The 24,942-nt window shown below is 40.2% G+C and overlaps 7 protein-coding genes, 1 non-coding gene and 1 pseudogene across 10 annotated transcripts; 3 read left to right on the top strand and 6 right to left on the bottom strand.

Annotated features, from left to right (window-relative positions):
* Positions 1-300: 300 nt before the first annotated feature.
* LOC6527477 (N-alpha-acetyltransferase 20) lies at positions 301-930 on the top strand. Of its 2 annotated transcripts, XM_039371008.2 has the most exons (2): positions 301-380; positions 464-930. In XM_039371008.2, exons 1-2 carry the CDS (start codon positions 329-331, stop codon positions 859-861), a joined length of 450 nt encoding a protein of 149 aa, XP_039226942.1. In that variant the 5' UTR covers positions 301-328; the 3' UTR covers positions 862-930. The 2 variants fall into 2 exon arrangements, with proteins under 2 accessions (XP_039226942.1, XP_002088567.1); XM_002088531.4 differs by having other exon boundaries at positions 310-930.
* Positions 931-1,284: 354 nt separating this feature from the next.
* On the bottom strand, positions 1,285-2,564 carry LOC6527476 (N-alpha-acetyltransferase 20). Its single transcript, XM_002088530.3, has 2 exons — positions 2,495-2,564; positions 1,285-2,417 (listed from the first exon to the last, which is right to left on the bottom strand). The coding sequence occupies exon 2, from the start codon at positions 2,294-2,296 to the stop codon at positions 1,682-1,684; it is 615 nt and encodes a 204-aa protein (XP_002088566.1). The 5' UTR covers positions 2,297-2,417; positions 2,495-2,564; the 3' UTR covers positions 1,285-1,681.
* Positions 2,565-2,584: 20 nt separating this feature from the next.
* On the bottom strand, positions 2,585-8,627 carry LOC6527475 (transmembrane protease serine 9). Its single transcript, XM_002088529.4, has 5 exons — positions 7,747-8,627; positions 3,454-4,573; positions 3,262-3,397; positions 2,884-3,180; positions 2,585-2,824 (listed from the first exon to the last, which is right to left on the bottom strand). Exons 1-5 carry the CDS (start codon positions 7,955-7,957, stop codon positions 2,669-2,671), a joined length of 1,920 nt encoding a protein of 639 aa, XP_002088565.1. The 5' UTR covers positions 7,958-8,627; the 3' UTR covers positions 2,585-2,668.
* A 1,438-nt stretch (positions 8,628-10,065) lies between these two features.
* LOC6527473 lies at positions 10,066-14,273 on the bottom strand. Of its 2 annotated transcripts, none has more exons than XM_002088527.4 (4): positions 13,635-14,273; positions 10,717-11,133; positions 10,503-10,652; positions 10,066-10,444 (listed from the first exon to the last, which is right to left on the bottom strand). In XM_002088527.4, exons 1-4 carry the CDS (start codon positions 13,849-13,851, stop codon positions 10,293-10,295), a joined length of 936 nt encoding a protein of 311 aa, XP_002088563.1. In that variant the 5' UTR covers positions 13,852-14,273; the 3' UTR covers positions 10,066-10,292. The 2 variants fall into 2 exon arrangements, with proteins under 2 accessions (XP_002088563.1, XP_039226868.1); XM_039370934.2 differs by lacking the exon at positions 13,635-14,273 and adding an exon at positions 12,619-12,679.
* A 1,312-nt stretch (positions 14,274-15,585) lies between these two features.
* LOC6527472 lies at positions 15,586-15,706 on the bottom strand. The gene has a single exon (XR_005560447.1). It is a non-coding gene; the product is annotated as a U5 spliceosomal RNA (small nuclear RNA).
* Positions 15,707-16,151: 445 nt separating this feature from the next.
* LOC120320880 lies at positions 16,152-16,302 on the top strand (annotated as a pseudogene).
* A 310-nt stretch (positions 16,303-16,612) lies between these two features.
* LOC6527471 (circadian clock-controlled protein daywake) lies at positions 16,613-18,101 on the bottom strand. Its single transcript, XM_002088526.4, has 4 exons — positions 17,941-18,101; positions 17,513-17,887; positions 17,312-17,458; positions 16,613-16,841 (listed from the first exon to the last, which is right to left on the bottom strand). The coding sequence occupies exons 1-4, from the start codon at positions 18,017-18,019 to the stop codon at positions 16,690-16,692; spliced, it is 753 nt and encodes a 250-aa protein (XP_002088562.1). The 5' UTR covers positions 18,020-18,101; the 3' UTR covers positions 16,613-16,689.
* An 877-nt stretch (positions 18,102-18,978) lies between these two features.
* LOC6527470 lies at positions 18,979-21,686 on the bottom strand. The gene is made up of 4 exons (XM_002088525.4): positions 21,451-21,686; positions 19,599-19,979; positions 19,299-19,445; positions 18,979-19,239 (listed from the first exon to the last, which is right to left on the bottom strand). The coding sequence occupies exons 1-4, from the start codon at positions 21,554-21,556 to the stop codon at positions 19,085-19,087; spliced, it is 789 nt and encodes a 262-aa protein (XP_002088561.1). The 5' UTR covers positions 21,557-21,686; the 3' UTR covers positions 18,979-19,084.
* Positions 21,687-23,458: 1,772 nt separating this feature from the next.
* LOC6527469 (protein Mabiki) lies at positions 23,459-24,676 on the top strand. The gene has a single exon (XM_002088524.4). The coding sequence runs from the start codon at positions 23,575-23,577 to the stop codon at positions 24,193-24,195; it is 621 nt and encodes a 206-aa protein (XP_002088560.1). The 5' UTR covers positions 23,459-23,574; the 3' UTR covers positions 24,196-24,676.
* Positions 24,677-24,942: the final 266 nt, after the last annotated feature.

Genomic DNA, 24,942 nt, shown 5'->3' on the forward strand with positions numbered 1-24,942 from the left:
AAGATAATGTGGGCTTACATATAAATGTAGGCATACATAGTATAAAGACAAATAACGGTTTGTACTTTTATTTATTTTTGTGCAAAATGCGCCATTAAATCGTATAAATAGATCGTTGAAAAGCGCACAGGGCGCTGAGTCAACGAGTGCCTCGAACATTAACCTCATTCATTAGAAGATCAAGAAATAATTTCGATTCTCGTGTGCGAAGACTTTCGACTGTCCGGCTTGATTATGTTTATCGGGTGTGGTCTATAACCCCAACAAACAACCCTGGCAATGAATGGATATAGCAAAGAGATGAAGCAGGCCACTAGTTTGTCAATCTATGAGTTATCAAAAAAAAGTAAAACTACATAATGTGTATGCTCAAATTTGTTGTAAGTGATGACTAGCTTTCGAGAAATGCGATTCGATGATTTGTTCAAAATTAATTCCTTGGTTTTCGATGCTCTCACCGAAGTTTACAGCCTGACCTTCTTTGTGAAGCACCTCTCGCAGTTTCCAGGACTTTCCCAGGTGGCCGAAGCTCCAGGTCCCGATGGCAGACTCATGGGCTATATATTCGGCCAGTATCAGCTGAAGAAAACCCAAGAACCCTATGGTCATGTGGCAGCACTGACTGTGTCACCCGAGTATCGACGTCTTGGACTGGCCACAGCTCTCATGGATTATTTCTTTACGGTCTCAGACCTCAAAGGAGCTTCCTACGTAAACCTCTTTATGCGGACCAGCAATCAGGCTGCCTATCAATTGTATACCTCCATGGGCTACGCTCATCGGCAAACCATCGCGGACTATTATCCGGAAAGTGCCTACGAATTGAGAAAGTACGTTCCCCGCCATATGGAGGTTCAATAAGCAGCACAATCGGGGTGCCTTCAGAATAAATTAAATGTTTTTTTTTAGATTACATAGCTAATTAAAGAACGTCCATTGAGGTGAATTTTTTGAAAGGAAGATCAATTTCCGTTGACGCACAAAGGCGAACTATAGGTCGAAATAGATAAAAATGTTATGTTGGGTGGACATCAGTCATAAAGTACATAGAAGCACTCTTTGGGTCATCACTCATACGCCATGTTACGTTGCTGCTACGAGATGGGACAACTTTATCTATAGAATCTCGTTAAATTAATCTAATGAAAAACTTCAATACTCACTTTTAGATAAGGTCCACCCTAATGCTGGCAATGCATATATGTACATACATATATATGTACTTTAACCCAAACGCATTGATGTTCGTGTCGTTTGCCAACCAAATTCAATTGCAAATTTCCGTTTCGAGATGGTCAAGGCTGTCGTTGTTGTCTTTTTTATTAGCTACATTTCTCAAAAGCAAACAAATTAGAAAATGTATATATTTAAATATAAAGTGTAGTCTGGCTGGGGCATGTGTCTGAAACACGCGCAATGATTTTCACAATTTGCCATTTTGCGCAACTTGAAACGCACAGCATTTGAAAATTCTGGTTCAATGTTGTCATATAAACAAATCTTGTTTCCATATGCTTTCTGACATACATTCTCTGGTCTTCATTTTTTACTTCCAGCGATTTGGTCAAACTTTTAGTTGAATGATGGCAGGCGAGTGCAATGAACTTTTTCTGGATGTTTCCTAAATGGTTTAATGTATATATTTTGATACAGTTTAATAGTTTTGTGCAGCTACCATTGCCTACTCCACCATTTTGCCACCAATAATTATACTGGCAATTCCGAATATGTACAGCATCAGCAGGTAGTACAGCTTACTGCCGAAGCTGAAGAATTTGTTAATCATAATTCCCTCTAAAGACTTCCTATCCACATCGCGGGACAGGGGCAGTCGCATTTCATATCCATGATCGTCGGCATAAAACTGAGGCATCCAGCGATATTTCACATAGCCCAGGGACTCGTAGAGCCCAATGGCATTTGTATTCTTCTCCCGCACAAATAGATCTACATAAAAGCCCCTCTGACGATCCATCAAATCCTTAACAGTTGCTAGGAGCCGAGTGGCCAAGCCCTGTTTTCGATAATCATGGGCCACAGCCAGGGCAGAGATGTGTCCATGACTCCAGCTCATATGCTTTCCGTCTCTTAGAAATTCAGTCGCATCCTCGACGCGTGTTCCCAGGATGAAGCCGATGAGACGGTCGCCAGGAGCATCGGCCGCAATAACCAGTTCGGGCGACTCCAGAATCTTGGGAATTAGGAACGGCAAGGAGTACACTTCCACCAAGGGGTCCATCACAATGTGGTTAAACTTGAACATATCTTCGAGAACGAAAAGCCGCGAAGCAGTCATGATTCGCAGAGATATAATAAAACTATGTTCCTTGTTTTGATCAATATTACTTGTGCAATATATTTCATCGGCTTCCAAAAGTGTATCTCTCACGTACAATTTATGTACCAATACATCTGCCCTATTGTATAAAATACAATTTAAACTCGTGAGTATCTTGGTAATTCTGAAAGATCTTGAAATCGCCGATCAACTTACGAGCTTTTAACTATTTCTTATTGCTCTCAAAAAGAAGAAAACTTGACACAAAAACCCGGCATACTTTTGGGCATTTCAAAAGTCTAGGTCTACAAAAATGTTGACATTTTATTAAATCGTTCGCTCTTAATATATTGCAGCATATCACGTCTTAGACTAATCGGAATCCTATATTTATTTAATGTTCTTGTAGATCCAGGGCAGCAGCGAAGTGACACGAGTGTAGACGCCAGGATATTGACCCTTGCCGCAGCCAATGCCCCAGGACACGATGCCCACCTGGGTGTATCGTCCACCATCATTGATGACCATGGGTCCGCCAGAGTCGCCCTGTAGATATAATCAGTCGGAGAATCCTGCCGATTATTATGATATATGTCATCACTTACACTGCACGAATCCTTGGCTGCCTGACCAGCGCATATCATCGACTCAATGATTCCACCAGGTGCGGCACGTCCGTACTTCCTGGCACACTCGGCATTGGTCCAGATGGGAATGTCCACCTTCTGCAGGATGGAGGGCTGGGGACCATTCTCCCGCAGACTTCCCCAGCCGGCCACGGTGGCCACTTGGCCACTGTACGATCGGGATTGCTGCGAGGGCGAGGTGGGCAGACAGATCGGTTGGATCTCCCTGGTGAAGGGCACCGGTTCACTCAACGTCAGTACGGCCACGTCGTTGTGCTGGGAAAGAGTTAAACCGTTTGTGATTTGAATACAATTTATAATATTACTAAGCCCAAAAGGTAGATTAGATTCACTTACCAAGGTGCTGAATTCAAAACCCTTGTGGCGCACAAGACGCTTGATCCTGCGGGACACATGCTGCACCTCAAAGTCCGTGCCGATGTTGTAGTCACCCAGATTGGCTGTCAAGGCCGCCACATCCCACGAGGTCATGCTGAAACCACCGCAAGTTTATAAGATATTTTTAAAGGAATCGAACTTTTTTCTCACCGTGCCACACAGTGAGCTGCGGTAAGGATGTGGCTATTGGTAATCAGACTGCCGCCGCAGAACTGCTTTCCGGACTTGAAGAGCACAGCTATCCAGGGAAATTCGTGTGGACCGGCATTGATGCCGCCAACAATCCGCTCCTGGTCGGGCGTCACTGGATTCTTATTGCCGCACTGCAGCGGCAGTCCCTCCGGACTAGTTCCGCTCACAGGACGCCTCGTAGTTGTCGTGGTGGCAACTGGCGTGGGATAACCAGGATAAATGGGGCGCCTGGTGGTTGTCGGTCTGGTGGGGCTTGTGGGTCTTGGAGTGGTGCGCTTGGTGCTTGGAACGCCGCCTGTGGTGGGATGCGTAGGATAATGGTGGTTTGGCGGATGGGTGGGCAGCGGTGGTGGCCAACCCCCAGTTGTGGGTGGGTGGGTTGGCAGCGCTGGTGGCCACTGGCCGCCCGCAAAGGAGCCAAAGGGCCACTGGTAGGGATTAATGGTAGACGCTGGCTGGGTGGGAACGGGCTGCTCCACCGGTTCCACTGCCGGTTCTGCTTCTGGTTTTTGATCTGCTTCTGGGGGATTACCCTCAATTGTGTTAACGTCCTGGAAATCCGGCATATCCTCCACACTGTTCCCATTGTCGATGGGCTCCTCCGGTCGAGGAGCATCCGCAGGATATTCACCCTCCACTTCTCCCTCGGGAATCAGATGTTCCCTATCCTCCTCGTCAGCCACCACTGAAGGCTTCTCCGTAGTCGTGGTCGTCGTTCCAGGCAGTGGAAACACCCCAAAACTGTTGGCATCAATATCGGTGCAGCAAATGCCATTGTTAACTCTGCCCAGCAAATCGAAGAAGTTGCACATATTGCCGTTCAGCCCAAGTCCATTCGTCTGTGGCCACTGCCGCAGGGTGAAGATGGATAATTGGCGGGCCAGCCTGTAGTACTGTCGACACCCATCGATGCGGACACACACACCTGCTTGGCCACGGGATGTCAAGCACTTGGATCCTTCGCCAGGACCCCAGCCACCGGAAACGCCCTGTGCTCCGAGAGCTCCTTGCCATAGCAAAATGCTCGGATCGAAGAAGAACTGACGTCGCTGGCGATTTAAATTAGGTGATGAGGCATCTGCAGGAAAAAAGAGGGTTCAGAATTGAAATATAAGAAGAATATTCTAAAAACTTAAAAACCGAGAGTTCTCTAAGTATTTTATATACATACATATACTAATAACATATTCAATTTGTGGTAGTTATAGGAAATTTCTATTAAAAGCTTATCGAAACTTATAACAAATTACAAAAACGTAATTAGTACAGAGACACTAAACATATCAACTAAAACTTTCCAATTTAGGTTGTGACTATATAAATCGTTAGCCTTAAAAGATGTAATATAATATATTAAATTTTAATGCAGTTAGCATTTTAAATTAATTTACTACAAAAATAGTTTATAAATAAGAAGATTGTGCTTAACCTATATAAATGTTAAGTTTCGGGTGTAACATAAATGAAGTAATCATTCTATATTTGGAAAATATATGTGGCACTTGGCGAACTGCTGATCGTTTTTTCGAGGGGCACTCGAGATCAGAGTTTGTTGAACCCTGAAAAGATTTGAGCTACATACGCAATTGTCTAACCAAAACTATGGTACTTTACAACCCATTTTTTGGCCAATCTGTCGCGCTGTTGACAAAGCACCCAAATAACAAAAAACAGATATGAGTGGAGAAAAGACCAAGCCAATATTTGCTTAACATTCGTTCACGTTTCCAGTTTTGGGTCCACCACGCTTCTCCGCCAGTCGAGAGCGATTACTCAATATTTTGACATATTTCGCTGGCCAGAATATTGACAATAAACTTAAGCTCTTTCCACACGGAATGACAATTGCTGTGCCATTTCACAGATGCTGAACTTGCCCCCCACTGCGGCAACTTTCTACTGTCAATTGTCATATATTTGTCATGTTCGTTGGCGGCTTCTTAAAATTGGTCTAGGCCTTTGTTCAGGTCGCCAACTATTCTCTGATTTTATCGTAGAAAGATTGTTGTTGCTATTTAGCATGAATTTGCCATATTTTTAATTTATTACGCATGTTTTGGTCAGCTTCTGGCCCACAAATATAGTTCGAATGGCTCGGCAGCGCATAAAATTTGACTAAATAAGTGGTATGCTCAGCTTATCTTTATTCCTAACTTTATTCCTAACGAGCAATTTGCTTTTGTGGCGATTAATTTAAACGATCTTGTTGACAGGCCTTAAAAAACCTTAATGCTTTCGTTGGGTGTAAGTTTTATTGATTCTAAATCGAGCATAAAAGCAATTTGTCACAGGAAAGACTAAGATATCTGCACGTGGCTTTTGCTTTACTGACACAAGTCGTAATGAAGAATACGTTCAGGTCGTGATACGCATCGGTAATGAATATGCATAACTTTTTGGTTTTCTGAAAAATGGTTTCATTTAACAATATAAATCCTACCACCAGCGAAAAGTGCTAAGCCAATCGTGACTCACTTGAGAGGAATTGTTAAATGAATCCTATGTTTGTGTGGATCCCCAAAGAAAGTCACCGAAATATTACTCATTTGCCCCAAATATCGTTAAAAATTGGTGTTTTTTGTTTATAGCTTACTCGACATTACTTTGATTCTTTTTAAATTGTTATGACAAGCTGTCAGGGGCAAATAATTCTCTTTGATTGATTGGAGATCCTGCTTTGAATTCGACACACTTATGAGGGAATAAAAATTTAAGACTGTTCATACTTCAAAAAAAAAAGAAAAGAAATAATGAAATATTTTGATTAAATATATATAAATGTTGCCGAAAAAAAACATATTACATTTATTTAGAAAAACAATAAAATCGCCTACACTAAGCTAACTGCTGAAGTTTTGGGGAACAGTAATTTATTATTACTTTAAGCTAGCTACATAAGTAACATATGACTGCATCTTTCGAGTTCTTATAACTTGAATGATCCTCGAAACACACCCAAACCGAGGTTCAACAGGTTTTCTGTGCAAATCGTTAACACTTGATGCAAAAGACTTGCAAAGCGTTAACTAAGAATCAGGGGCAAGTTACAAGTTCAAGGTCTGCAAGACCGTTACAGCTCATGTGCTACTGAAAACCTGAATTCCGACGCAGGATGCCAGAGACTTCGAGGTGGAGTTCTACTTTATGGTGGCTTGTAAATTTTATATGACCAACGGTCATATAAAGAATATTTATCGCGATTCCAATCGAGCAATGTGAACGAAATGCAAATAAAATTAATTCTTAATGAATATGGCTTGTTGAATCCGAGAAAGGTGTCGGCTTATGGCCTTTTATATGGCTTTCGTTTATGGCCCAATCTGCGGGGCATCCCGAATTAATAGGCTTATGTCGTCGCCCCGAAAAGACATCACCACAGATCACGCCTCTCCATCAAAAGTGCTGTCTAATTGTCTAATTGTTGGCCGTAAATAAAAGAGAACAGATTGGCGGGGACATTGACAGGCGACGGAACACGATCGACAAGCGACGAAGTTGATCCCAATATTCACTCCTACATGAGTTCCAGTTGTTTTTGCAATAGAAAGTTCTCTATAACTGGCCTAAAGGGCAGTGCCTAGTGACAAGCTATCTACGTATGTGGGTATAAGGTAAACAATGTTGAGTACACTCACTCGTAGAGCCAAATGTCGCATTTTCCCCTCAAACGTTAAGCGATTTATAGATTTCTGAAGGTCATACAAGTAATGCTTGGTGCGTGCCGCGCATAAATTCTACTGTCGAATCAGAAAAGTGTTATTTCGGTGTCGTTGAACCTCATTTTATAATAGTGACGTATATCGAAGAGTGACTGAAACTATATATTTTATTCCAATAATAATTTCTAGACAATTAAACGAATATTGCTAAAAAAAAATTAGGGAATACTGTTCCTTAAAATGTTCCCTAAAAAATATCCGCTTCACTCAGAAAATTGAAAGGAAAAATTGGACAGTTTATAGAAATTGCATAGTTCGAATTTTTCAACATTTTTAAAAGCAAATGTAGGGATACATTTTTGTAGGGACATCAGTTTTCTTAAACCCAGTTTTTTCAAAGAATTAAAATTTAAATTAATTTTAATTTTAATGTTTATACAAATAAATGTATTAATATATTACTGGTAAACACAATTTAGTGTGTTGCTAGTTATACAAAAATTTGCTAAGTTTGTGCCTTAAGTCATTCGATTTCATTTCAACCGACTTGTGCTTCTTGTTCTCATTCCTTGAATCCAGTCATATCACTTACCCACCACCGTTCCTCCAAGATTTTCCTCAGCTGTGGCATTGGCATTGGCTTTAAAGAATCCTGCCTCGGGCGCCGCGTTTATTTCACCATTTGGCCACACAGGAGCTGGAACTAGTGCCCCTCCCGAAACGGATGGGAGATCTGCTCCAGAGATGATTTTAAAATGCAGCAAATGCACACAAAGTAATAAAACTGGCAAAAATGCAAACATTTTGATATTTGTTGCTTTCGCTGCGGTTATATCTTCCCAATTTGTTTTCGTTTTGAACGGAGCAGACCATATATAAATTGACTGCTATATTGTATTAAGAACCGCCAACACGAATCGCGACTCAGAATATATATCTCTTCTGGAATGCCAGGCACGTTGCCCCGATGGCATTCACCTGACCACGACTACGATCCCGAAGACGAAATTCTCGAACTTGGACTCGGACTTGCTCTGGATCGCGGTAGTCGATACTCGGTACTCGATTCTTGACTTCAAGTACTCGTACGTTAGACGGACAGGACCGTCTTTTTGGCTCGAAGGTCCGATTGCTTCTGAGCCAACAGAGGTTCTGGCGATTGGTTAACAGCTCCGTTGCCAAAACGACGACGAAGGCAGCGACGTCGGCAGAAATGTTGTGGCCGGAGCAGCAGAAATGTCAATTATGAACGCGTTTCTTTCGCCGGATCACTTTTGGCCGACTTATTGGGCCGCCTTCTAATGCACACGCGACGCTGGTCACTAAACTGCGACTACGAGTAAACTAGTTCCAGCAACGCCTCCATTTCCATTGCCCACCAGGCAGTCTGTCTTCTAACCCGGTTCCGATCCCGATCCCGATACCGATCCCGATCCCGAATCCGATCCGGAACACGCACCAAATCAGACTGAACAGCCGCCGGGAAGTTGCGCGACTGCATACTATTAAAAGAAAAATCCAGATGCGGTTGCATCTTCTCGTTCTGGCTCAGTTGGCCATTAATATGCATGAAAAAAAATTTAACAGTAAAAAAGTACAAAAATTAGTCTTTACTCTAACTAACTTCGTTTTCTGTAAATTATTTTACATTTTTTTTCAGCAATTGTTTCCATAATATATGCATAATAATAATAAAATGTTATGGTGATTTTATCATTGATTTTGTTTCTTTTGATTACCAACATAATAATTATTATTATTTTTCTTTTTATTATTTTCATATTTATTAACAGCATATTGTACTACTAAACTAATTTTCCATAACAATTCAGCTAACATACCATTTCAATCTCTCACTGCATGACTGGATTAAGTTTCCATTTAAATTCCAAGGTGCAAAATGCATCGGGATCTTTATTTTCCACCAGGTGAGTAGAAGAAGACCCGTTTGAATTCAGCGACTGATGTAAGTGTTTTTAGTATATAACATAGCAAAGTTTACGACGTTTAGCGAGCATTTTAGCGATTGCATGGAGGATACCTCTTGTCTCAGGATTTAAAAATAACCAACATTGATCAGTGTTTTGTTTCAATCGTATTATTAATACCGAGATCGGGCGGCGCCTTAGGTGTTAGACGCATCATAAAAATTAAGTCAATTGTTTCCTAAGAATCCGCCAGATCATTTCAATAAAAAAGCACTCGACCCCAGTTCCATATATTGATCGATGGAAAGTTAAGTGTCACGGCCTGGACCTTTGCGGGATAATTGTGTTTCAATATTTTGCCAACTAATTGTTGGTAATTGGAAGCCTTGAGGCACATTCGCACCTCTGATTGATCGACAATTGGGAGTGTTGAATATTATTCATGAAAGGCTCTCCAGTGGGATTGGTATCGATCGAGTGTGCATTTCTCAGCATCTTCAGACATAACAATTGGATGTTCTGACAAGGGAACATCGGCCACTCAATGTTCCATGAACCTCTTTAGAATTGGAGCTGTTCATACTTTATTAATTAGCTTATTTATATTTTTTTTATATAAAGCTTTAAATTTAAAAGGTTTTTCTTTACGTCCTTGTATTTTAATAAAGCAAAAAAAATACACAATTTTTGTAGAACAAATATTTATATCAAATAACGTCAGTTGGTAGTCAAAATTAAAACGCAGTTTTAAAAAACACATGTAAAATACAACATACTTGAATAGATTTGCAGGTAAAATACATTTAATTTACCTGTCAAGTGTAAGTAAAAAATTTGTAAGTCAAGCGATTATTCGGAAAGAGCATACTTTCAGGATCGATGATATAAGCCCGGTAAAAATAACTTGCAAAAGCTCTGTAACACTTATTAATTATAAAAACAGCTATAGTTCGGGATAACAAAATAAGGAAAAAAAAGAGACACCTTTTTGTAGAGCATTTATTTTAAAATTTTCACATAACTTCTATCTTTGTTCAGAATGGATGACATAAATAAATACAAATTGGTTATGTTTAAAATCATTCCAAATGATTGCCAAATCGTTTGTGCATAGAAAATTATTTGGAAACAGCGCTTAGGATAAATTTGTAGTCATTAACATTAGGCTTAAACTAACTAGGAGCTAAGTGTTCCTTGTGGACGCGTTGGATCATTGAACCAGGAATTTTTCGATGGGTACCTTGGCGAAGAACTCGTTGATGTGGGCAATCAGAATGGGAGCCCATTGTTCGCGGGTGGCGGGAATTCCGACGCGAGTGATCTCCGGCAGATTCTCGTTGACCAGATTGAGAATCATGGCATCTAGGAGGTTACAAAATCTATCAGCTTAATTAATATTAAAAGAAATTATAGGGCTTACTGAGGTTGCGATCGGAGAAGATGCCATTGGCCACCACCTTGGCATCGCCGATATTGACATTGGCATTCAGGCGATGTAAGCTGAGACGCTGCTGACCACTGGGCAGCTGTTCGATGTGGCCATCGGTCAGAATGGTGGCCTTGATGTTGTCTGGGGGAATGTGAAAGTATCAGGCACATGCTCCGCCGAACTTACTTTTCGAACCGCCACTCACCTATGGTGATGTTGAAGGGCCCCTTGGGCACCAGACGCAGTCCTCCGAACTTCACGTCCGCCTTGAAGTGTCCACCGGCCTTCAGTTGAGGCAGTTCAACGCCCAACTTAATTATGAAGCCGTTCTCGGTGAAATTGGCTCCAACACTGTTCACCTGCAACTGGCTGATGCCATAGATCTCCATGTTCTTGATCAGGAGTCCGCCCTGGATGCCATCGTTGGTGTACCGAAAGATGCCCCTCTTGTAGAAATACGGATCAATCGAGTCCATATTAAACTCCGGCACGCCCTGATATCTCAGCCTGGGAGCAAATGACTGGATCAAGCCTCGTATGCATTCGTTCAGATCCGAAGAGCTCAAGCTACAGGGTGTCACCTCATTCGAGCCACTGGACAGAGTGGTCACCGCTGGTGCAACTGCAAGGCGAAAGTGATGCGAGATTAGTTCACAAGTCGGTTAAGTCATGGTTAGCTTAGGTCGTAAAGTTCATTGAGCCATAGCAAAAGTATCTGACCACAGGGGAGATCATAACTATTATATTTATTAAATTTTTCGCTTTAGTGCCAGTCAACCAGGCATGACGAAGTTCATGTGTCCCTGTCGCCACGTGTCTTCTGTCACACGTGAATGGGGTTTGTGTCATGGTGACTCTGGCCTCTGTGATAAGATAACATGTTTTAAGGTTTTTTAAAAAATAAATTTAAAAAAAAAACTGTTTTGTATTGTAATTCGGAAGTATGCTTCATACCCAATATTATTTTTTCAACTAACGCGGTAAGCAACTGAAGGAAGAAGAGAAGCAATCGTTATTTGCTGTCGGTAGCTAAGCATTGGTATTACATTACCAATTAATATGAGAAACTTGAGTTCAAAATTTCTCCATTTGATATTTAATTTAATAAATAAATATTAAATGCAAGCGCATGTTCTTAGTGTATGCGTATTATAAGAAAAAATATAAAATAAAATATAATACAAATTTACATTTGAGCTACGCTTTAACTTAAATGCCTCTTCTTAATGAAGCTAAGGAAGTTTAACAACGAGTTGTTAAAATTAAATTTTACTTGCAACGATATTAGTCACGCCACTAATTGTTTTTATCTTCTCCTTCTAACGACAAGCGGAAAGCAATTATTTTAATGTTTCTTGGCAAGGCAAGTCCAAATCCAAAATATATGAACACGAATTGAAGACGTGTAATTAAGAATTTGAAGAATGAGACAAACTTTGGTTAATTTAAAGTCAAATTACGCACGTGAACAGCCCAATTAAGTCATTTGGCTTGAGTGCTCCGAAATTTCCCACTGTTTTGTCTTAAACATGTTTTCCCCTGTTTCGCCTGACAAGTTCAATGTCAAAGGTGAGCTGTTATGGCATAAAGCAAATCCGAACCCGAAATGTCGAAAATAAGAGGTGCCAGAAAAGGGTTGGGTCGAACTCAAGTTTGTTGCCCAAGTCCTTTGTTTGCTCAGGCAAATGTCAATAAATTTGTGCTCGACGTGTTTTTAGTACCTGCTGCTGGCGGGTTTCTTTGCGTAATTAGAGACAAGTTACAATTACAGCTTTCAGTTTGGCACAAGCCCAGCAGCGCCGCTTACGCATTGATGTAGGTCAGTTTTTCAGCTTTTCGCTTTATGTCAGCTCGGCGGTAGTATATGACAGTCTTGGTAGAGACGGCAGCCGGTTTCGGATCGGATTTAAGCCTCGTTTTTGCTTTTGTTGACGCTGAACTCTTTTCGCAAGAGCGCAAACAACACATACACACTCACATGCATACTGTAGCCAACACCTCGTGCTTGATTAAATTAATGTAATTGGCAATATTTCATAGCCTGCATTATCTCGTGTTTATTCTGCATTTATAACTCGGACCAGCTTGCGTCACAATTTCTATTTACCCAATGATTTGCTCCTCAGCTTGGTAACTTTTACCACAAAAATCATGTGTAAGTGTGTCAAGTTCAAGTGGCACTGGCGATGACTTGCTTGTTGCTTTATTTTACATATTCCACTCGCCATTTCAAAAGCGTTAAAATGCGAAATAAATAAAAAGATTTTACTGCAAATACACTTGCTAATTTCTATTGCAATTTCATTTCCATAGCCTGGACTTTGCTGTTTGCAAATCCCATTAAAGCATCTTTTACGATGGCAGTACTTTTCCTAATTTTGAAGGTCACAGGCCTATAAACATGGTGTCGAGTTTATGCGCAATACAGGTAAACATTTCAAGAAGGTAAACTTTTTACAATGAGTAATCGCCACAGATTGGCATGGAAGGCACACCGGACACGGCCTGTACTGAATTTAAAATAAGAAATCATATTGTCGGCGAAGTAAATACAGCGAAAGAAGAAACTTTTGAAAACAGGAAGTTAGCTATTACAGAAAAATTTAAGAACTCTTTTGCAAACAAAGTTTTTTACTTCTAGTTTCCTAACTTTGAAGTTTATAAAATTAATTGAGAAATCATTTTTTGCCTATGTTTTTTTTTTTTAAGAAATAAATATTTCTAAGATAAAGTCACAAGTGTAAAATATTTAGAAATATTAAAATAAAGGCAATACATTTGCAAATGGAATAAAAAGGCAAAATATCGTAAAAAATCAATATTTAAACAGATATATACTATAGTACTTTTGTCCGATCGGTAAGAATTTTTACCTCGAACAGAGTACACATAAAAATGCGATATGCAAGGTTTCATGATGATAATATGAACCATGATATTTTGTTTGGACAACACACTGCAGTCGACGACGACAAATTGCATTTAGCAAACGAAAGACTTAGACAACGAACTCGTTGACTTGAGCTGCATTAATTACGTGTCTATATATTTGAGGGCGTGGGAAGGGAGTGACTTTTTGTTTGACTATCAAGTTCCTTTGTACGCTTGCATAAGTAACTTTACCTGCATCGGAAAAATCGATTGAACTGGAGGGCAAAGCCACATCGCTGCTGGAAAAGCTCGAAGACTCCGCCGCCAGCTCCTCGACCGGGCTGGAGTTTGAATTCGGCTTGGGATCGGAGCTGAAAACACTGGGTGCGGAGGTTGGCAGCGTGGCCGCATAGCCACTTCCGAGTGCCAAGGCGGCCAAAATAGTGAGCGAGATGCAAGGCAATTGCATTTTTGGGACTGGCTGGCTGTTGCTTTCCGATTTCCTCTGCACAATGGGGCGATGTAAACTCGTTTCAATTGATTACTGGACTGACTCTTTCTATTTGACTTTTTTCGTGTGACTTGATTTAACACACGAATACGGTACAGACGGTAATTTTCTTGTCTCCGTTTTTCCTTTTTTTGGTTTTTGGTTTTTTATTTGCGTAATTTTTGCAAACCGGCTTCACTTTTATTTCTTCACGAGCGCTTTTACAGTTGCTTTTTGTTGGCTTTTCGATTTTCTCGGTTAACTGCAATTGTTGCTGCAATTGCTGCACACACGGGCACTGAAATGCACACAATCTCAGCCAGCTAATTGCCAAACTTATCCGCAGAAAATGGACTAACGAATTTTTTGAGCTGACGGCCCGTGGCTTGCAAATCTTGAAATGAGCGCTGCATAAATCGCACGTTTATTTATAGTTTTCAAGCTGCCCGAATTTTGTGCTCGTTCAAAAGTTTTTCCAAGCCGCTGCCGAAGCCAAAGCAAACAGCAACAACATGTGGTTGTAGGCCCCAACAAAATCGGTCGTTTTGAAGGCTTTAGGCCGTCTCTGCCGAAGCCAAAAGCCGAACTCAAAAGCTCATCTCGGATAAAAAAGCTTTTTTAAAAGAACCACAAAAACGCAGTTTGAGAGCCACAATTACGATGTGTTTATTTACTGCCTTTGGAAAATAATTATTTTAACACCTCTTTTTTTTACCAGTATTTACTTTTGTCTGTAAACATTGAAACATTTTGTATATACAGATGCTTTATTTTTGATGATAAAGTTTATAAAATATTTTTATAAATTTATATATTGTGTTTATTCATTGTACTCTCTATTTTTAAACCAAAAAACTTTATTATTTTATAAGTTTTTTTAAATTGTTTGTTTTTCTTTTAATTTGTCTTGTTTGCTAAATGATGTACGCTTTTTATAAAAGATGTTTTTTGCAAGAGTTACAATTCATGCATATTTTATAGAGCAACAGCTTACCATACCATTTGAATGCATCCATCTGATTGTTCCCACAAATCTGTCAAATACAGTCAACAATGAGGAAACTGACAAGACGTTTTCCCATTCCCGAGTCTCCAATCCCTGTTTTCAGTCAAAGTGCAAGGCACGTATTAATTTTAAGTCGCAGTGAGGCCCTCCGAGGTGTTCATGTAAAATGTGGGTCAGTTGTAAATCTTTGCAGCTTTATGCGACATAAAATTATTCATGAACCTGCGACTTTGTGGGTGTACAAATCGATGTTCAAGGTAGTCTAGTACGTGACACATTGGAAAATTTAGCTGTGCAAGTGCGAGACTTCCCAGAAGTTGCCTGAAATCAGAACTCTGCAATGATGAACTTTGCCACGGAAGCAATATTCCGAGTTTTGCACAAATTCTATTCCAAATGTATACAATTAAGAGATAAAAACACCCACTTAATATGATGGGCCTGTCTTTGGACAGACGACAGTCGCGTGTTTATTTTTTCTATACAGTTGGCTTCTGTTTTGAATGCACATCACGAAACAATCCAGTCACCATAGACATTAAGAATATATAATTGCCTGCAGTATAATAAGCTGATTTATGGCACATTTAGCGCCGTCTACGATACAAACTTGAGTCGAGTAAAATTTCATCACTTTTTTGGTAACCTTAGTATGGTAGTCCATACTATCAAGTTTTGTACTTTTATAATGTATTCCATATGGCCCAGCAACCGAAGTCACCGGGCACTACAAAAAATTATTTTAGACTCATTAGAGTGTTCCTCTCCACGGAAATCTTTAGTAAAAGGCGAAAGATTTATTCGACAATTGAAGAGAAACCAGAGTAACTTTACACCGCGAATTACCTACCCTACCATTCAGAATGAGCTTGAACTTGTTGAGAATCATAACGCTGTTTGTTAAACCCAAACAACCCCTAAAGTATGTTTATGGTAGGGATTTTCCTCAGTTGATCTCAAGCGACTACCTGAAACGGGACTACCTCTAGGAAATTAACCCCAAACCCTTAAAATAGGCAATAGAAAGTATGATTACTTTCTACTTTCACATTTATAATTCCCAAACGGTTCTGGCTGTTTGCTCATGGATACCCTGCTCGTTTTCATTCCAAGCTTCTCGGTCTTTTTGGCTAAGATTCTCTCAGGCCCTCTCTTGCAATGCGGGAGACGACCTCCCCAGGGCAGAACATCATGCGATGAGACTGGGCGATGGTTAGAATATCGGCCAAGATAGATGAAGGTAGATGCGGCAGATACAGCAATTTTTTCACGTATTTCTTTACGGCTGTATCAACTTATAACTCAACTTTTCAGCTTAACATCTGATAGTTCCTCCGTTGGAGGACAACAAATGATAAACTGATTTTTGCAATCAGATGGACTGCCCGGTATTGCAGTACCGCCGGGATATCGGCCCAACTGAATAATAAATCTAAAATTTTAAATTTCCCACTTAATTCAAGTTCAGAGATAGTTGCCAGTGGCGCTTGGGTCTTGCTCAATTGCACCGCACTTCAGTTGCCACTCGACAATTGGAGCCAAGGTCAAAGGTCGGGGTGCGCACTTAACCTATTAACGCCATTATCATTGGGTCACACAGCGGTAAAAATGTGTTACACTTGCGCTCAACTAGGGCATGAAAAATTCATTAAAACCGGGCTTAATTATTGTAGCTCCAAATGAGGAATCCAAACTGGCGCCTGGAATAAATGTTTTTAATTTAAACAAATATCATTTAATAGCACCTAATGGAACAATTTATTTTCTATTAAACAACAATCATCACAAGCTTAGTCCATCAGCTAATTGAGCTACTCCTTGAGAAACTGGTCGATGGGAACCAGTTCGAATGCCTCGTTGAACATTCGCAACAAAAGGGGCTGCCAATACTGTCGGGTCTCAGGCAGCATTATGCCGTAGATATCGCGCCAATACTGATTAGCCACATTCAGCGCTATTTGATCTGTAACGAAACATAATCAAGAGCTTTAAACAGTGCGTTGAGTACACAGAAAACAGTACGTTTAAACTGGTTTGCCTTTAGTTTAATGGGTTAAAGATTTATTAACTTGATTAAATTTTATCACAAAATGTGGCAACTAACAAAAATGATTTGGGATGTACATTTTTAAACTTCATTATTGCTTTGTAAATCTTTAAGTATATATTCAAGTCAAAAAGTGGTAAATGTATTATTGCGGAATCAATTGTATTGACGTAGAACTTTTAACTAATGCAAAGTGCTTACGTATTTAAAGTAATTAAGTATTTATGTAAGTATCAGGAAACAAAAAGGCAATTTTTTCCGTACTATTGAACATGTTTTAAAATACTTAAAATTAGCATTTCAAAATGACCCTTGTGTATACGGATGTGTATACTTGCTTCAAAAAGCAAGCGTTGGTTTTATATAAACAAAAACTTTGAACTTACCCAGTTCTGGATCTGCAAATATTCCGTTTGCCTTGATGACCAGATCCCGAATCTTTGGCTTCGTTTCGATATTCTTCATTCGGAAGTACCGATGACCATCCTTCTCGTAGATCTCACCATCGGTCAACGTTGTGGCCTCCACATCCACTGCAACCGGAATGATAAGTGATCACCAAAAAAGAGACACACTAATTTACTTACTGAGCGTTACGTTGAATTCACCCTTGGGCTTCAACTGCAGCTGATTCACCTGCATGTCGGCCTTATAGCTGCCCACAATGTTCAACTTGGGCATTTCGGTGACCAGACGGAGTTTCACCTTGTCGCCATTGAGTTTGACGGACACGTCTTTGGCCCGATTGGCGGAGAAGCCGTAGATCTTGGCATTGCGAATGGTGATCCGGCCATTTACATTGCCACTGGAGTATTGGAAGCTGGTTCGGTTGAGATTCAAGGGTTCGTAGGGCTCGATTCTCAGCTCTGGATTGCCGTCTTTGAGGCGCGGAGTCAGTGTGTTAAATATCTGCTTGACGCACTCCCCCAGTTGATTCTCCTCAGTCGAGCACTTTGGCAAATCTTGAAAGCGAAATGTTTTTTAAAATACGCAAAATAATATATGATTTTCCTACCAGCAAAGTAGTTTTTATCCGTAGGAGCCGCACTCGCTCCCAAGGCCAGCAGGCTGAGCAATCCAATAATATAATACATTCTACCACTAAACTATATCCTTTTTGGGACTCGAATCTGACTTTCAACCTACTGCTAGAACGATAAACTACAACTGAAGCTCCCAGACTGCAAATCGAGCTATTTTATTCTCCAAATCAGCAGACTACGACACAATGCAAGTTAGAATCTAGCTTAGTATATTTTACTTGTAAATCAGAAACATTAGCCGGCAAGCAGCTAGACTTTGACTGAATGCCAAACCGGCTCGGTCTGCCTGATTTATAATGTCGTATTATTAAATGGAAAAATATATTGAAGGTACTACAGTAAATGGCAACGATGATTTGCCATAAATTTATTTACTAATTACCTAGTACGTATACTAATAATGGGCTGCCGATTTCGGCTATTTATTGGTGACATTGAAGGGCTGCCAAATTGAGCTTAAAGAAGTTTCGTCATTAAGTTAGTCATATTTGAAGTTAGTTGTGCTATAAACTTCGCAAAAAATAAATTAAGATATATTATATTCTAAGCAGCTTAAAGCTAAATTCAGTTTTTGTGCCTGAACGCCGTGTGAAAAGTTATGCAATTAAAACCATTAGTGTCTTGAGTTATTGCTCCTATAGGCGATAACTAATTACTTAGTCATTACGATTATTCGATCAAATAGCTTTCCATCCATTGGGAGCAATAATCAATCGATTCCTAACTACCTATAAACTAATAAAATATTTCAATTTATTACTTTTAATGTGACTATTATAGCAGCACGTTTTTCAGTATGCAATTCAAGCCCTTTTTAATCGATCATGACTTTTAAATGGACGCATGATTAATTGTTTAGATTAAGTACAACCTTTCACATAACTCATAAAAATATGTGTATAAAAACGTTACACATTCCAACCAAAATGGGAAACAAAAAAAGGATTAGAAAATGCAAATTGAAATATTTGGTCAGTTATACTCTAGCAAAATGTATCTGTAGCGAAGTATTTAGGTAACTTTATCTTTATTTCGGTACGAACTATGTTAACACCTTGAGTAGAACAGATGAATCCGCAGGATATAAATAGTAAATCAATATTAAAGTTAGGTATCTCAATTCTTGGTAACAAGCATATCAAATGGTAGTGCAGCAAAGAAGTCGTTGGTGGACTTCAAGATCAGGGGCTGCCAGGTGGCCAAAGTCTCGGGAAGCATGGCCTCATAAAGCTGGCGCCAGTACTGATTGATAAAGTCCAAGATGACATCGTCTGCACAAAAACCAAGCAGTTAGTAAGTACAATTACATAGCTGATTGGCTTTTACTTACTCAGCACCGGATCGGGAACGAGTCCATTGGCGTAGAATTTCAGGTCACCCACCTTGGGCTCAGTCTCCAGTTTAGTTAGGCGCAGATAGGTGTGGCCATCACGCTCGTATAGCTCGCCAATGGGTCTCGCCCTCATCGCAACATTAGCTGCGGAAGAAACAGGTCAAGCAAAAACAAAATAATAATTAAATAATATAAACAACTTATTGAACATGTGTCTAGCCAAGCTCTATGTGACTTAATAATTGTATACAAATCACCAGTTTGGTGCAGTTACATGTGTTCTTCTAAGTTACTTACTCATGGTAATGTTGAAGGCGCCCTTTGGATTCAGCTTGAGGTCGTTGAGCTTGATGTCCGCCTTGTAGAAGCCCTCGACGAACATTTGGGGCACATGCGAAAGGATCTCCATGCGCACGCGACCATCCTTCAGCCGGAAGTTGACCTTGTCCACGATGCCCTCGCTGAGGCCGTGGACCACGACGTCCTTCATGGAGATCCGTCCCTGGAGCAGGCCGGAGGTGTAGCTGTAGGAGCTCTTGCCCATCTCGAAGGGATCGAGGGGCGGGATGTTCAGCTCGCTGATGCCGTACTTCATGCGTGGCGTTATCTGCTGGAGGCCCTGCTTGATGCACTCGCTGATGTTGATGTCACCCTCCCGACAGGTCGGAATATCCCCGGCTGCCGAGTGCCGAATGCCGAATGCCAAGCAAACAAACAAAATTTAATTGGTGAGCATGGACCTTGACATATTTAGTTCAGCATAAAACACGTTAGCCATATCGCGTACGATCGATGTGCCTATGATCAGAACGTGACATTTTCCTAGCCGAGAATTTTCAGTTCGCTTAAACGTTTCGCCGCTCACATAATTGTCAACGTCATGCGCAATTAATTTGTTGATTAGATTTGATTTTGTCAGAGAGTTGAGCGAAAATTCCTGCATATAATTAAAGAGTTTTGTTCTGTCTGTTTTCGCGTTTCAAGTTCGTCTCGTCAATTTCCCTATTGGTCTACCTTGGGAGAAGTCTGCTCTACCGGCGGAAGTTACAAGTCCGGACAAAAGACTTAAGCGGCGAACTTGTCGTATATTTTTAACTTCTCCCATAAAAAAGCTATATTTAAATATACTATACAACAGCAATGACGCGGTCGGCAAATATCGTATAAAAATCACATGTGCAATTGTGGCCTGAGGTAATTCAAATGGCTATGTGTTTATTTCTGGCCAAAACTGTTTGAAGACAATACCTATCAGCATGACAATCTACATTTTATGTTTGTCATGGTCTGTCTGCGCTGAAATCAGTATGCCAAAGAACTATATTTAGATACTTATCATTTTGTTGAATTCATAAAAAAATGTCTTGAGAATTAAAGCTCACTTCAAGGACAATTTCTGCACATCACGTGTTACTGTGGCATGATTTATATTTCTTTAAGTGTATATGGTTTTTAGCAAAGTCTTTTCTATATAATATTCCGTTTATTATTCTGTTGCGATGGGGAGAATACAAATTTCTATCTCATTTCTATATAGAGTTTTACAAAGGCTTTATGAACAATAAAAAATCCTTTAAAAGGTCAGTTAAGATATTAAATGTCTTATTATCATTTAGCCTAAAGAAGAGGATTTTTGTATTTAAGGCAATGCAATATATCATCTAACGTTGTGCAATGCGATTGTTTTAAGGAACACTGGGTTCAAACTTTGACTGTCGGATGCCTGAATTGCTTTGTAATAAAATTCACACAAAGTTGCGTGCTTCACATGATTATTGCTATCACGAAGTCAATTTGTATGTTTCGAATTTTCTATTTAGCTGATAATCGCAAATATAACGACAGCATAGCAAGAGATACTAAAGTGTCGAATTAAAAATTTGTAATTTTTAAATTGTTGGAACCAATTAGCGAATAATTTTTATAATACATTTCTGAAATTTAAATTAAAAATTGTTTAACAAATCTTTGCCACTTTTTACTATTTCAATATATTGTGTTTGTAAAATTTGATTCTAAAATTAAGGTATGTTTTTTCTCTTTTACTTTAACACGTATTTTGTTTAAATGTACTAAGTTTGCCATTTTTGGTTTTCCCTTTTTTTCATTTTATTGTACAGTTTTATTTTTCACGTATAATGACACTCACGTATTTCTCGGACCGGCTTGAACTCAACTGGCGGCAATTCTATTTCCGCTGGCAGACATGAGCCCGCCATCAGAATTAGAGCAACAGCGCCAAGGATACGACCCATTTGGATAGTTTGTTTAATATATAATTTAATAAGTTAAGATCAAATGATGGCTCAATTGAGTTTTCGTTCGGTGAAGTTATTCAACATCCGATAGATAGCCCTGCCTGACCGATGCAAATGCGAATCAACGTCTGAGAGCTGCGATGGGTGGCTAGCTTTTATTTATGGGAAGAAAACAAAACAAATCCAATCAAATCGAAATTGCAAAGGCAAACGCAAAATAAAAAAGAGGCACAAACACAGATGCTCGGCATTAGCAAATGATAGGGATTTTGGGGCGGAGCGGTAGGCGGTGGGCGGTGGGTGGATAGCAAAAATAGCTTGGAACTAATCGCCGTCGCAGTTGTAGAAAACAAAGCAAATGCAAAAGTCAATAGACAGTATACAGTCGACAGTAGACAGCAGACAGTATACAGTAGACAGTAGTGAAATACAAACGACATTATTAAATTCCCCCGTAAAGTCGTGAAGTGGAAGCCACCCAGCCATCCGATTTGACTTATCGCGACCCCAGTGCGACCCGACTTACCCATCACATAACCGCCTACCAACTACCGGCAGCTGTCCCAGGCTTTGGATGCTTCCTCGACTTGGTGATGGTGATATGGTTGTGGAGATCTTGGTCCCAGGCGGCTAATTAAATGGTACCACTTAATTAGCTATCTCGGGGCTCGAGCTTATTGCCATATCGTGCGATATTACACAACTGAGATTTTAGAAAATGAAGGGCTTTTAAATTCTTTTAAAAATTACTGTATCAATTTATAGGGCTATGAATGCTAAAATGAAAACTATTCTTTATTGTATCAACTTATAGGCTATGAAAACCATTCTTTCTCTGCTTCCAAGCCTAAACATTTTAAAATACTATCACCGCTTTGTTAGTACACTCGTCTTTACTTAGTAATGAAAGTATAAATCAAACAATAGATGTCAAGCGTGGCCGTGTTAACAGCTATAATGCTAATTCTCCTTTTTGCACCTTACAACAATATTTGTAGTGCTTGATTAGTAAATACTTAGTCACGTGCGTCGAAGCTTAAATGGCTGGAAATGAGTCAGACAAAAAAACCTCAGTTCTTAATTGACAATCAAATAAGTAGCTTATTTAAGGCAGGCCAATGTTCGAATAGAAAATCTCCAGGAGCGTTTTAAGATCTATCAAGTGACCTGCACAAAAGAGATAAACGCACCTTATCAGCAGACGTAGACTGTCTACAAGAATGTGCCCTTTTGCAACCCCAAATAGACGTCATCTTATCGCCATCTTCGGCATTAAAGTGCAAACCCAGAAATGGCACTCCGAGTTCCAGGAACCGATATCTAAAAAAATAAGAAAAATAAGAAACAACTGGAGAACAAAAGATCAGTGCCACACACACCTTATCAACAGCAGGGCACCAAAGGAGTTGGACAAATGAGGCCGCAAAATACTTTTGGAATAGAGCGAAAATTGAATTGAACAAGAGTAGCCCAAACCCATGTGTATGACTTTTACAAAAGGCGGCGACATTGAAAAACACAGCAGATAATGGATTTCAAAGAGGAACAAACACGAATTGAATGAACCAGACAATCGATGGGCGCGCATTTCGCCACCTACTGATCCGGAAAAACTCGGATTGTATTGTATCTGAAATTCTAAAGATGCCAGCAGAACGCACGCAAGAATAAACATGACCAGCAGATAGGGATGCTTACGAGTAGGTAAGTGGGATGGGATGGGTTGGGTTTGGGTTTGGATTTGGGTTTTGGGTTTTGGGATTGGGATTGGGTGGCATGTACGCGTGCGCAGGCAAATCGTGTGGGTTTATGATCTTGTTTTCGTTTTGCAAAAATAAAATTCGGCGTCGATTTGTGTAAACAAAGTTATAAAACTGGGGGGGTGGATTACGAAGAGCGGCAGATAAGGCTTTCGCCATATAAGCTAGTGCGCCAGGCCACAGGACAGCAGTCAATCCAGAGACTTCGAGAAGAACACACTCACCAAACCATACCATACCATACCACAACATACAATGGAGCACCATCACATCTATCGCCACAAAAAGTTTGACATGGCTCGAAAGATCGAGAAGTGCGATTTGCTCCTCAAGGAGGAGCTAATCTCCCGGAGCGGCACACCCTGTACCAGTCGGAGTCCGTTCGATGAGGCGAATCAGTCCCTTAGTTTGGGATACAGTGACCAGGATGCTGACTTTCCTCCGCTGCCAAAGCGCCGTCGCTTGGGATCCTCATCCTCCAGCGTTTCCTACCACTCCGCCAGTCCCATCATAACCGAGGCCATCCAGGACATCTTCAAGTACCACGTCAACATGGTGCGGAAATTCCCCAAGAAGGAGCGCTCGCCGAAGGATCAGGAGCGCCGCAACAAGAACACCATTGCCTGCAGGATGAGTCGGCGGAAGAAGAAGTTCGATGACCTGCAGATCGAACAGCAGTACAAGGAGTGCTCCGTGGAGCACCTCAAGATCGCCGAGCAGAGTCTACGCGCCAAGGTCTATCTGAATCACCTCAAGCAGCTGGTCAAGCAGGAAGACCACCCGCTGGTCTCAGCCAGGAGAGCTCCGGAGGAGAATACCAAGAGGAACTTTAGCATCGACTACCTGATCGGTGGCATTAAGCAGGAGAATGCGTAGACACGCCTACCTCCTTTGTGTTTTGTACTATATAGTTAAGTATTACTGTAATGCTGTTATTATAGTAGGTGGTTAAGCTTCTTCAAGAACTTTTAGTGCTAAGAAATGTAGCATATAGCATAAGGTTAAGCCTTTAAAGGTTAAGCAGGAACTTCTTAATAAATAAAATAGCAAATAAATATTTCTAAACTTTCTATCAGTTTTTTTAAAAGCAAGTGTATTGCCAATGTTTTTTTTTTTTAAGAAAAACGCTATTCATTTCGTTTTGCATTATTTTTAATCTTCCTTCAAATAATCGTATAAAGGTTAAGTAATAATTAATTACAGTCTTAAAGAGCAATCATTACACACATATATATCAAACGCTAATTGACCACATCCACCAGTGGCAAAGATGATGTGCTCATCCATCAAAGGAAAAAGAATTGATGTGAAATGACTTTTTGTCTTCAATCTGGGCTTTCTGCTAGAATCAGGAAAATATTAAAATCTAAATTATTTCCAAAATTTAAAACTATAAAATCATCAATGTTTTAGATTTTCTAAGAAACCAAGGGTCTTTAAAACTTCTAAACGTCGATGCCTTTCTCTTCCAATCTGAAATTGGTGACAATAACGTTGATATGACTTCTCGTACCTCATCCGCTGTGAAGTCATGGGCAATTAGCCGTCCCTTGGGCCAATCGTTATTGGTAACCCTGTGGACAATTGCCCCATGGAGCAATGTTGGATATCGACGGACTGGGC

The sequence above is a fragment of the Drosophila yakuba genome, chromosome 2L, assembly GCF_016746365.2.
Source record: "Drosophila yakuba strain Tai18E2 chromosome 2L, Prin_Dyak_Tai18E2_2.1, whole genome shotgun sequence".
Taxonomy (NCBI): Eukaryota; Metazoa; Arthropoda; class Insecta; order Diptera; family Drosophilidae; genus Drosophila; species Drosophila yakuba.